At 41.2% G+C, this 13,343-nt stretch overlaps 1 protein-coding gene across 1 annotated transcript in view; it reads left to right on the top strand.

Annotated features, from left to right (window-relative positions):
• The window catches only part of SYN2 (synapsin II), a 269,596-nt gene that overhangs the window by 215,976 nt on the left and 40,277 nt on the right, over positions 1-13,343 (top strand). The window contains exons 6-7 of the mRNA XM_043976114.1: positions 9,975-10,037; positions 11,145-11,287. Of these exons, the coding sequence (XP_043832049.1) occupies positions 9,975-10,037; positions 11,145-11,287 (206 nt within the window). The remainder of the gene's footprint in view (positions 1-9,974; positions 10,038-11,144; positions 11,288-13,343) is intronic.

Here is a 13,343-nt window from a genome sequence, read left to right as displayed (position 1 = left end):
TCTTCCAGGATATCCCTGGATTCACCTCGGCCTGGGATTTGGAGGAGCCTCTGTAGTCCCCCTTCCCCCACATCATCACCACCAGAGAAGTGAATGAATGAACCCTTGGCACACTGATTCCAAAAGATTGCTGACTCCTAGACTAGTCTAATGTAGAAAGTATTGGATGAAGGCAAAGTGGGCAGAGGATGAAGAGCAGTGGGCAGAGAATCAAATTCCCAACCATGCATGTAACATTGAACAAGCTGCCACAGACCTTGGGACCTTGAATTGTCAAAAGCATACCATGTTTTCAATTCAGTGGAGATGCACTATGAATTTCCCAGAGCTTCTTAAATTGATGAAGTAAGCGGCTACCTGTGTTGAGTGACTTACAGAAGATAATTTTTGCCAAAAAGCACCTTCTCAACTGCCCACCAGGAAAGCGCCATTTCATTTGGGTGATGGGATCACGGGATTTGGAACTGAGAAGGACCTTACCAAACAATTATTTTTAATGCCTTATTGCCTTTTCTTTTTCTTTCCTCCCTCCTTCCTTCCTTCTTTCTTTCTTCCTCTCCTTTCTTCTTCCTTCCCTCCCTCCCTCCCTTCTTCTTTGCTGCCTTTCCTCCCTCCCTCCTTTCTTCTTTCCTTCCTCCTCCTCCTTCCTCCTGTTCCTCCTCCCCCTCCTGTTCCTCCTCCTCCTTCTTCCTCCCTCCTCTCTCTCTCTCTCTCTCTCTCTCTCTCTCTCTCTCTCTCTCTCTCTCTCTCTCTGGTTCAAAAAGTTCAAATCTGGCCTCAGACACTTACTGGCTGTGTGACCCTGGGCAAGTCACTTAACCCTTTTCACCTCAGTTTCTTCATCTGGAAAATGAGCTGGAGAAGTCAACAGCAAACCACTTTAGTGTCTTTGCCAAGAAAACCCCAGACCTGGGCGGGGGGGGGGGGGGCCCAAAGAGTTGAATGTGAATGAAAAATGACCAAACAACAGACAGAGGTCCAGAGACCAAGCAGCTACTTGCCCAAAGTCTAGCATACCCAAAGTTCAAAATGAAGTCTTGTTTCCAAATCCAATGCTTTTTTCCCTTCTCTAGATGATCGTTATTGAGTTTTAGAAATCTTTAATAGAAGGTATTAAACAATAGATTTGTTCACAGCCCAGTTTTCCAAAGATGAACAGGAAAATTCAGATATCCATGGGAGGGCAAAACTTATCAGCCAATGTCAGAACTGGTGAACTTTGTAAGCATGGCAACATGGTACAAGGAAAGGAATGTTGATTCTGGAGTCAGAAAACTTGGGTTCAATCCTGCCTATGATGCTTAGTACTTGTGTGAGCTTGGGCAAGTCCCTGGGCTTCCATTTCCCCATCTGTAGTAAAACAGGGTTGGACTAGAGCAGCAAAATCAAACTCAGATAGAAATGGGAGTCATCAACCCTTACATAAGGATCCATGCTGGCTGCATATTGACTTAGAAAACCACAGATGGGGCAGCTAGGTGGTTCAGGGGATAGAGCACTGGCCCTGGATTCAGGAGGACCTGAGTTCAAATCCGGCCTCAAACACTTAACACTTACTAGCTGTGTGACCCTGGGCAAGTCACATAACCCCAATTTCCTGACCAAAAAAAAAGAAAAGAAAAGCGCATTTTAACATATATCTGTTCTATCATATTGTGATTTATTTCATTGAATATTTCCCAATGACATGTTAATCTGGTTCTGCAGTACTTGGATGTATTGCAGGCTGCCTGACAAGGTCTTTGATGTTTCTGGACTAAAGGACCTTTGAGGTCCCTTCCAGCCCTAGATCTGTGATAGGATGCATCTATACCTTGCTAACTAGTCTTTTAGGGAAATCTTGTGACCCCTCAGCCACCTTTCTTGTGATGAGTGCCTCTGAACTTCACTGGGCAGGTCTTCAAACAAAAGACAAGTAGAGCAGTGGGCCTTCATGCTTGGTCAGACCTCCGAGGCTATATGCTTCATTGGCATGGTCTTTGAGAACCTATGGTATAGGGGCAGCTAGGTGGCACAGTGGATAAAGCACCAGCCCTGGATTCAGGAGGACCTGAGTTCGAATCCAGCCTCAGACACTTGACACTTATTAGCTGTGTGACCCTGGGCAAGTCACTTAACCCTTATTGCCCTGCAAAAAAAAAAATAAAAGAGAACCTATGGTATAATAGAAAGGGCACCAGACTTGAAGACAATAAGACTTGGATTCATATACCCCCTTGGATGCTTACTAGTTGTGTAATCCTAGGAAAGATGCCTCAGTTTCCTTATATGTAAAATATGGGGGTTGGCCTTAATGGCCCCTAATGTCACAGCTTTCCAGTTCAAAATCTATGAATTTGTATGTGACCAGGAAGTACCGGGGGTACAACCTGACAGCTGGCATTTTAGCAGAGATGAGTGATAAGAAGCTGAGAGTGAGAAAAATGGAACTGAGGAGAGGAATCCTTGGCACAGTCTATGAGCAGAAAGGACCATTCTTCACTTTTTGCAGCCATTCCTTCCTTTCCATCTTTGCTGCCATAGCCTTAGTTGACTCCCTTGCCAGGCTCACACCATTTCCACTATGGATCCATCACCAGGGATTTCCTCTGAATCCTCAATTGCTTTGGGTAAAGCTCCTTGAAATGCCCTCAGTCCTCTGGTAAGGGCTGAGAATAGCTCCCACAAATGGCTGATGATGGGCAGTGAGAGCAACCTATATAAGGCCATGTTTCCGGTTCCCCTGTAGGATGGCCAGTTGGCCCCATCTGGAGTGTTGGGTTTCACTGTATTTTCTCACATGACTACTTTTGGTCCCTGTGGTGTCCAGAGGATTCCACCACTGAAACATCATGGGAAAACCTGTGGCTGGACTAATGAGAGAGGGGTTGTCCCCCTCACCAGGAGGCCCTGCCTGTGTTTCTCTCTGGAAGTCATTTGCTATTTCTCCCAAGCCTAGGTGGAGAAACATGTTACAGGAGTGGCTCTTGAAACAGGTATTGAGCCTGTCTCTTCTGACTGCCCATTCCCCAGAGAACCCAGGGTAAGTCCCCATCTACGCCAGGAAGGTAACTGACATGAGTGCTTGCCTTTGTCTAACAGGAGCCGTGGAACATAGAATATAAAAACTGAGAAGGACTTGAGATCTCATCTGAATTCCTCATTTTACAGACGAGGAAACTGAAGCCAGAGAGGGAAATACAGTACAAATATTACAAAGATTGGCTCTGGAGCCAGAAGACCTGTGTTCAAATTCTAACACTACTCCTTAAGACCCATCTGATCTTAGTCAAGTCACAACCTCTCTGGGCCTGTTTTCTCATCTGGAGCTGACCTTTAAGGTCCCTTTCAGCTCTAAATTGATGAGTTTAATAGAGTTATTAACAGCTCTCCCAGGAATGGCTGGGAGCAAAATTGTGAAAGAGATAGATTAACCAAGAACATTGCATACAGTCATAGCAGTATTGTTTTAAGAACAGCTTTAAGCCACCAAGTCAATCTGACTATTATAAATACCCATATTTATCACAAAGATCCAATGTAGGAAGATGCTATTTGAATCCAGAAAAAGATGTGTATGTGTGCATATATATGTATATGTGTGTGTATACACATACATACATGTAGATTTGTATCTAATGGTAGCCATCTCAAAGTTTGAGGGGAAAGGGAAGGGGAAAAAGTAAGTTACATGATAACTTGAGGGGAATAGCAAGTTGTACATAATGGATCTGCAATATCAGGTACAATCCTCTGTTTTTCTATCCTGCTTTGTTATGGAAATGCTTGTTCTATTTCTTGAGTTCAGAATAAAACAAATATTTTTTTTAAAAAAGAGATAGATGAGGGGGCAGCTGGATGGCACAGTAGATAAAGCAATGGCCCTGGATTCAGGAGGACCCGAGTTCAAATCTGGCTTCAGACACTTGACACTTACTAGCTGTGTGACCCTGGGCAAGTCACTTAACCTTTATTTCCCTGAAAAAAAAAAGAGATAGATTATCTCCAGTCCCTTGCTCCTCTCTTCCCTTCCAATTAGAATTCCTTTGTGTACCTTTGATAATCCTTCTTCCCATCTCAGGTACCACCCAGAGAGATTGATCCCATCATGATGCTCTCTTTCCCTCCCTTCTTTCCAACAATATGGAATCCAGGGATCCCTAGACCCCTAACCAGCCTTCACAGATGATGTTAAGAAATCATGGGATAATGACATGAAAACCAAAAGGCAGCTTCAAGTCCCTTCATCTGGACCAATTGACTCATTTTACAGTTGAGGACACTGAGACCAGAAAAGTGAAATAGCGCTTGATTTTGCATTTTTAATAAGGGATGAGGTTTTAAGCTAAAAGAATGATTCTTTCATGGTGGTTTCCAGGCAATAGGTATTCTAGTGCTATCTCTGCTACACTGCACAAGCAACACAATGAACTGTCTGTCTCATGTTGTTAACTGTCTTTTAGTGTACTTGTCCATATTCCCAATTAGACCATAAAGTCCTTGAAAATTAGAATTCTGTCTCTGCATCATCTAGTGCCTTGTGCAGGGCAGAACTCAGAAGAAATTCTTTGCATATTGGCAGATTGGTCTTGATATGACAGGAAACACACTGGGAGACATTTGGGAAGTCATATGAATGGATGCAAACTGAAGTAAGCAGAACCAAGAGAACAATTAGTAAATTGCAATGACTGCAGTGATATAAAGGAAAGCAACATTGTAAGACATCAGAATATTATCAGAAGAACCAATTTTAACTTCAGGGATCTCATAGTAAAGCATGATTTTCTACTCTAAATAGAAAGGTGGTTGACGATGGGTATGGAATGAAGCATACATTTATTGTCAGGCATGGCCAAATTATTGGTTTGTTTTGCTTAACTCTACTTTGTTACAAAGGAGAGGTGGGGGCTGGGTATTGGAAAGTGATGGTAATAGCAGCATTTTTTAAAAGCATCCAAAAATATTAATTATTTATTTAGAGAGAGAAGGAATGGAAGGGAGGAAGAAAAGGAAGAGAAAGGAAAGAAGAGGAAAAGATAAAAAGAAATAGAGAAAAGGAGAGGAAGGAAGGGAGGAAGAAAGAGAAGGAGGGAGGATAGAAGAAAGGAAGGAAAAAAAGAGAAAAGAAAAGAAGACACTAATTGGGGAGTAAGGAGACCTGATTCTAGTTATGTCTCTGTCACATGTGACTTTGAACAAGTGTTTCCCTCTCTCTGGGCCTCAGTTTCCTTATCTATGAAAACATTAAGTTAATTTAGATGATCCCTAGGTCCTTTTCCAGCCTAAAAATTCTATATATTTACTATGAGTCACTGGCCTCTAGTTCTGAGCCGGGTAAGGCTAAATGGGGAGCTCCCGGGGTTCAGGATAGGGCAGACGTCTTTCTTTCCTCTTCCTGCCCCCAGATCTGTCTCCTGTCCCTCTCTAATCTTCCCCTCAATCCCACCAAGCAGAGGCCACCCTGGCCACAGACCAGGAATGTGGAAAGCCTCATTGAAGGCACTCCCAGTGCCTGTGGTTAGTTCCAGGGTCCCCATATGGGCTCACTTTCCATCAACAGCAACAATATTTTCTAGGAAGAAAAAAAGAAAATGTTTTTCTTTTTAAAACCTGCTTCTGTCAGCAGTTCCCTTTATAGGACTGATGATGATGATAATGTCCAGGAAAGAAAAACAAAAGTTCAGGAGGTAAAGCAGAAGGACTGAGGCTGATTCTGAAAATAAACAAATAAATGGCTGCCTCTTCACGGCCTTCAGGATTCCCATATCTTTAGTTCATACATAGTTCATAAAACCATAGAATGATAAAGGGTCATAGAGACAGAAAAGACCTTAAAGATAATTCGTCCAACCGCCTCATGTTGCAGATAGGGAAACTGAGGCCCGGAGAGAAGGAATAATTTGTCCAAGGTCACACCACTAGTTCATGGAAGAGCAGGGACCAGAAGTCTCCTCTCCCGAGTCCCAGTGTGGCACCCTTTCCACCACACCACACAATCTCCTGTCACACCTGGTAGTCTCAGTGCCTGTAATTCTGCAATTATGCCAGACTTCTGGCTGTTCCTTGAGAAAGACCCTCCATCATAGATTCAGTGAATTATCACTGGCTGTGTCCCCCTGCCTGGAATGCTCGCACTCCGAATCTCAGCCCAAGTCCCACTTTCTCCAAGGATCCTTTCCTAGGCCTCCTTAATCTCAGTGACTTCCCTCTGGGGTGATCTACAATGTATCCAGTATATAAATTGTAGTTTGTCTGTCATTTCCCTCATTAGATTTGCTGCTCCCTAAGATCAGGGACTGACTTTGTATCCCCAGTACTTAGCACAGTGTATGGCATACGATAGGTGCTCAGTAAAGATTTGTCGACTTCCCTTGCCTTAGTCTTAGAACAATTCTTTTGTCAGTTAAAGCATCACTAGCCTTCAATAATTCTCTTTTAAGTGCTGATACCTCTGGGAGGTGTTCAATGTCATTTTCGACCACATTACTGCTGATGCCTTCCCCCTCTTAAATGATCTTTCAACTGTTCTGTATAGTTCTTTATTTTATTTTTAAATTTTTATTTACTTTATTTTATAAATATATACATATATGTATATATATATGTATTCATACACTCTGTATATGTCTTTTATGTACCTAGTCATTTACATGTCATATCCTTCATTAGTATGCAGGCTTCCTGAGGGCAGGGACTGGTTTTAACTTTCTTGGTATCAAGCACAGTGCTTGTGTAGTAAATACTAATAATTGGTTAGACTAACAGGTGACTTGTTGACACCTCAGCATGAATTAGTTCAACATATTCTCCTCCTCCTCCTCCTTCTTCTTCTTCTTCTGGTGGGGCAGTTGGGGTTAAGTGACTTGCCCAGGGTCACACAGCTAGTAAGTGTCAAGTGTCTGAGGCCGGATTTGAACTCAGGTCCTCCTGAATCCAGGGCAGGTGCACTATCCATTGTGACACCTAGCTTCCCAGTTCAATATATTTTAACTGAGGGAGGGGAGAGGAGACAGGATGACAAATCAATAAAATAAATTGCTCTTTTTGTTTGTTTGTTTGTTTGGTTTTGGTGAGGGTTAAGTGACTTGCCCAGGGTCACACAGCTAGTAAGTGTTAAGTGTCTGAGGCCGGATTTGAACTAAGGTACTCCTAAATCCAGGGCTGGTGCTCTATCCACTGCACCACCTAGCTGCCCCATAAATTGCTCTTTTTAAAAACTCAAGGTAATGAAAAACATCATAACAATTAGCAATAACCTAAAGTAAAAAAGGTGGGAGTTACCTTGGAAAGGAATCAGTTCCTCCTCCCTGGAGGTCATCACACAAAGGCTAAATGACCACTTTTGGTGTGTGCGAAGGAGAAGCTTCTTGGATCAAGTTTGAGTTGGCCTTGGAGATCACTTCCAAATCTGAAATTCTGTGAGGGTGGTAAGTTTTGTTTGAGGAGGGAGGAGGCAAGGGTCCTGAGCATTGCAAAGGCAGGGGTAGGTGGGGAGAAATATAGCTAAGGGAACCTTTGAGAGAGGGCACACAGTGGGCTTAGGGGAAAGGAGTAGACAGAGAACCACATCAAAAATACAACTGAACGGGAACAGCTAGGTGGTGCAGTGGATAAAGAACTGGCCCTGGATTCAGGAGGACCTGAGTTCAAATCCAGCCTCAGACACTTGACACGTACTAGCTGTGTGACCCTGGGCAAGTCACTTAACTCTCATTGCCCCACCAAAAAAAAAATACAACTGAACAAACATTTAGCACCTGATGGAGAAGGACATAGGGGAGACGTTCTCAGAAGCCAACTGCTCCAACATGTAACTGATCAAAAATGGTCCCTTACAAAATCCCTAAGGGGTGGTTACCTAGCTTCTGTTTGAGGGCACCTAATGAGTCAGAGCCTGCTGCTTCCCCAAATAACCCATTTCTCTCTTGGACAGCTCTTGTTGAGTAAATATTTCCTGACTTCATTATAGCTTCCTCTACTCCTAATTCTGTCCTTAGTGGTCCAATAATAGCTCAAGTTTATATAGCACTTTAAGATTTGCATATTGCTTTACAAATATGAGCTCATTTTATCCTTACAATAACTGTGGGAGGTAAGTGCTATTTTACAGATGAGAAGACTAAGGCTAAGTGAGTTGCCAAAGGTTACCCAGCTAGTAAGTGTCTGAGGTGGGATTTGAACTCAAGTCTTCCTGACATAAGGTCCAGCACTCAATCCTCTGTACCACCTGCTGACCCTCTCTTTTCCAAGTAACAGCCTTTCATGTACTTGAAGATAGCAATCGTGCCCCTCATAAATGTTCTCTTCTCCAGGTAAAACCTCCTCCATACCTTTTATCAATTCTTATATGACATGTTCCCTATACCTATGACCATCCTAGTGATTCATTGAACTTTCTGGAGTTGGAGGTGGGGGAGAAAGGACTGGGGAACTGATCTCTGGGTCCCCCCAAGAAATTCATTATTAGTAATTATTTTCTCACAGTAGTTCTTATGTTGATTTTCTCTAGATTATCGATGTTCTGCTAAAAATGTGCTTTCTGGGACTGAACCCAGTACTCTATGTGTGGTCTCTACTAGGGGGCAGATTTTCAGCTTCCCCATTCTGGATACTATGAGTGAATGAATGGATGGATTGATAAATGAATGAATGAATGCATGAACAAAAGTATTAACCAATTACTATGGATAGAGCACCAGACCTGCAGTCTCATCTTCCTGTGTTAAAATCTGGCCTCAGACACTTACTAGCTGTGTGACCGTGGGCAAGTCACTTAACCTTGTTTGCCTCAATTTCTTCACTTGTAAAATGAGCTGGAGAAAGAAATGGCAAAATCACTCCAATATCTTTGCCAAGAAATCCCCAAATGGGATCGCAGAGAGTCAGACAGGATTGAAATGACTGAACAACAATTGTACAAAGCACTCTATCCAGGGATAAGAAGAGAAAAGCAAGATAGTCCCTGCTCTCAGAGTTCATATTCTACTAAGGGAAGTTAACAAAAAAGAGGTTTTACCTAAAATCAGGTGGAAAGTTCCTGTGGTCCTTAGGGTGAAGCAGCAAAGCAGATGGTAATTTATCTTCTTTAATATTGATAACACTAATAAAAATCCCTACACAAATCACTTAACCTCTTTCTGCCTCAGTTGCCTCAACTGTAAAATGGAAATAATAAGAGTGCCTACCTCACAGGGTTGTTGTGAGGATCAAATGAGATAATCTTTGTAAAGCTCTTGGCATAGTGCTTGGCACCTAGTAGGCGCTTAAGAAATGCTTGTTTTCTTCCTTCTTTGTGTCCAGACATTTGACCAGTTTTAAAGGCACCTCATTGTACTATCATGTAAACCCATCTTTCTCCAACATTTCTATGAAGATATGAGAAGCTTCATCAAATTCTTTGCTAACATATGTTAAATAATAGTAAGTTAATAAGATCAGTTAAATGGATAAGTTAAGTCTATGGCATTTCCTTGATCTAACATGCAGATTTGTGAAGGCACACACAGTGGCATTTGTTCAGAATAGGGAACTCCCTCCCATGCAGATTTGCCACCTATCTTTGACTTAGTGGATAAATGTTAGGAATTGGCCAGAGATACATGGGAATTCTGCGGCTTGCCCACAGTTACCCTGCAGTATTAGGGCAAGTTTTGATCCAAGGTCTTCCGGATACCAAGTCCAGCCTTCTCTGTCCTATGCTACCCTCATTCCATACCAGTCTAATAGCCCTGTCAAAAAAGAAAATTAGGTTAGTCTGGCATGACCTGGTATTGATGAAGCAAGGTTGGCTTCTCCTTCATCAGCTGTTCAGTGTGGCCACATCCAGGGTGAGTTTGGCCAAGAGTGGAATCCCCGGCAGAAGAAACATGGGGCCTAAGCCAGGGCCAGCCCTAACCTCTGAAGAACAGCTGATTTGGCCCGAGACTGGATGCTGGATGAGGGACAAAAAGCTCTGAGTATCATGCTCATGTCAATCCTTTTTTCTCTCTCAGCTGACACTACCGACGTTCCCCGTGGTGGTAAAGATTGGGCACGCCCACTCGGGCATGGGCAAGGTAAGTTACAAGGAGCCAAGAGGGCTGCAAAGAGGGGTCGAAATGTATGTGGGATGGAATGACTTTCTGAAAGCAGCTCAGATCTACTCTCTTCTTCCCTCTCCATTCTATTCAAGGTGCACATCTACACTGAGAGAAGCAAAGTGGGTCCCTGGGCTACTCTGTAACTGGAGATCTTTGGGACAGTTCTGAAAGTCAGGTGGGGGCGGGGCTTTCTTCAGCTAAGAACCCTGGCTCTCTAAAATACTGCTATGACCAGATATCCTTGTTCCACTTTGCCACCACACCTCAAAGCATTAGTGTGAATGCTCAATGTCTACCATGAACAGAACTTTTTTTTTTAATTGCCATCTACATAAAAGGAAGTCATGTTCTGGAAGCCTTTCTTGGAGAAAGCCAACCATGCCAGATTATTCCTCTTGTTAATCAAAGGTCTAGAGAGGAAGCTATTTCAGCCAGGCTATTTTAGTCATGAGCTAACAGAATGTAGGCAGTGAACTTTAAGGAAAATTGAAAGCAGAGCTGGTAAAAAAAAATAATAAAATGCCATGATTTTCTCTTCTCTCTGTAGTCAAAGGTTTTTAACCAGAGATCCATGACTTAAAAATGTGTTTTGAGAACTAGTATAATATAGTGTATATATATATATATATATATATATATATATATATATATATATATATATATATATATAATTGGTTTCCTGTGTATTTTTAAAAGCATTATTCTAAGAAGGGGTCCATAGGCTTTGCCAAACCACCAAAGGGGCCCCCAAACCACATACACAAAAAGGTTGGGAACCCCTGATCTATTCCTTTGTTTGATTAGATTTCTGTTGCAAAAATTGGCGGGGGGGGGCCCTCTGTGGGAGAACTGTGTTAGTTGTAGAAGACCACTAATGGTTTCTAAACCCAGAAAGATGGGCCTATAAAAGTATTAAGCAGTAAGAGACACAGAGAGACTCATGGGAAAGTGTAGGAGGAGGTGATCATTGAATGGTTTTCAGTCAAATAGATTTGGGGGTCCTGGTTCACCAAATCCACTTGATTCTTGTCCCTTTCTCTCACACATGCTTCTCCTTTTCTTTCGCACTTGCTCCAACCCTAGGTAAAGGTGGAGAATCACTATGACTTCCAGGACATCGCCAGTGTGGTGGCCCTTACCCAGACCTATGCCACAGCTGAGCCATTCATCGATGCCAAGTATGACATCCGGATCCAAAAGATTGGCAACAACTACAAAGCTTATATGTGAGTTGGACCCTCTTTCTCATAAACTAGGGGTTAGAAGCTTTTGTCTTGCAGATGGGATTTGACTCTTAACTTCATTGGATCCAACCCACCGGGAAACACGAAGAGGAGATTCCACTTATGCCTCTGCTTGTTCTATCATAACAGTTTTTTGGGGGGCAGCTAGGTGGCGCAGTGGATAAAGCACCGGCCCTGGATTCAGGAGTACCTGAGTTTGAATCCGGCCTCAGACATTTCATACTTACTGGCTGTGTGACCCTGGGCAAGTCACTTAACCCCCATTGCCCCACAAAAGAAAAAAAAAGGTTTTTTTAATCAGTGCATTTTGCTTTTTACATCACTATAATCTTCTCCAGTATCTGTGTCCTTCTCTCTCCCAGAAAGCCATCCCATACAACAATAGTATTTTTAAATATTAAAAAGAAAAAGAGGAGAAAAATCAGCATAACTAATCAATATGTCAAGAAAAATCTGAGAATAATGTACAAGATTTGTGCACCTTCCACCTCATCAAAGGGTTGGGGTGGGAGAGACTTTTCATAGCTCTTCTTTTAAGTCATGCTTTTTCTCCATAATTCTAAAACATTTGCTTTTGATTTCTATCTGTATGTGGTTTTTCTTTTCCTCTATATTGTTGTAGTCAGTAGGTATATTTTTTTTCTTTACTCTGCTTACTTTACTCTGCATCAGTTCATGTAGATCTTTCCATGATTCTCTGTATTTATCACATTCATCATTTCTTAGAGCACAATAATATTCCATTATATGCATGTACCACAGTTTATTTGGCTATTCCCTGATCAATGGACATCTACTTTGTTTCCAAGTCTTTGATATCACAAAAAAATGTTTCTATAATTATTTTGGTACATTAGGGTCTTTCTTCTTATCAATGGCTTCCTTGAAGTAAGGCTGATAATGGAATCTCTGAGTCATAGGGTATGGACAATTCAGTCACTTTATTAGCACAATTCCAAATTGTTTTCCAGAATGAATTTACTGTTTCACAGCTCTACCAACAATGCACTAGTATGCCTATTTTCCTACACCTCCTCCAGCACTGACTATTCTCATCTTTTGTCATCTTTGTTAGTTTGCTGGGTATGAAAATGTCAGGATTGTTTTGGTTTTTATTTCTCTTATTATTAGTGATTTGGAGCATTCTTTCATATGGTTTTTCATAATTTCCTATTCTTCTGAGACCTGTTTGTTTATATCTTTTGACCAGTTATTTAATGGTGAATGACTTTTGGGAGGAGTGTGGATGTGTGTGTGTGTGTGTGTATGTATGTTTGTATGGATATATTAGGATATGTGTATGTGTATATATGTATATGTATATTTACTATATAAAATATATTTCCTACATAAAATATATTTATGTACACATATATGTATATGTTAAATGTATGTGTACATTATATGTGTGGCTCTATCTATATATCTTCCAATTTTTATGTATATTGATACCACATCCTTATTAGAAAAATTTACACAAAGATTTTTTTCCCCATTTGACTGCTTTCCTTTTCATTCTAGGTGCATTAATTTTGTTTGTAGAAGCCTTTCACTTTCATATAATCAAAGTTTTCTATTTTATCTTTTGTAACTGCCTCTATTCCTTGTTTGGTTAAGAATACATCTTAAACTTTATCGTAAAAGTGCATGCTCCTACTTTTGTTCCAATTTCTTTTAATAGTATGACCTTAAAGGTCATATATCTATTTAGACTATATTGTGGAATCTGCTATAGTCACAAGATTACATGAAACCACATTACTTTTTTTTCTATGAAATAAAAGAAAATGCAATACTTGCCACTTCACAAAAAAAAATCTAATATCTTCCCCATCCCCAACTAAAATTGAAGGGAAAAAATTCAAACTTCAGGATTTAAAATTTTTTAGTGACAAATCCTGGCCAATATTTACCCCTTTTTTAGATTTAATAGATTGAGTCAGGGAGAGTTTTTTTCTTCTTTTTTGTTTTGTTTTTACAAAAAGAGCAACATTTATAAATTAATTAAACCTGGGATGTATAGGACTTTAGCAAAGGT

The sequence above is a fragment of the Dromiciops gliroides genome, chromosome 1 (assembly GCF_019393635.1).
Source record: "Dromiciops gliroides isolate mDroGli1 chromosome 1, mDroGli1.pri, whole genome shotgun sequence".
In the NCBI taxonomy this organism is placed as follows: domain Eukaryota; kingdom Metazoa; phylum Chordata; class Mammalia; order Microbiotheria; family Microbiotheriidae; genus Dromiciops; species Dromiciops gliroides.
The sequence above is the reverse complement of the archived record's forward strand: the minus strand, read 5'-3'. Positions and strand labels throughout refer to the sequence as shown.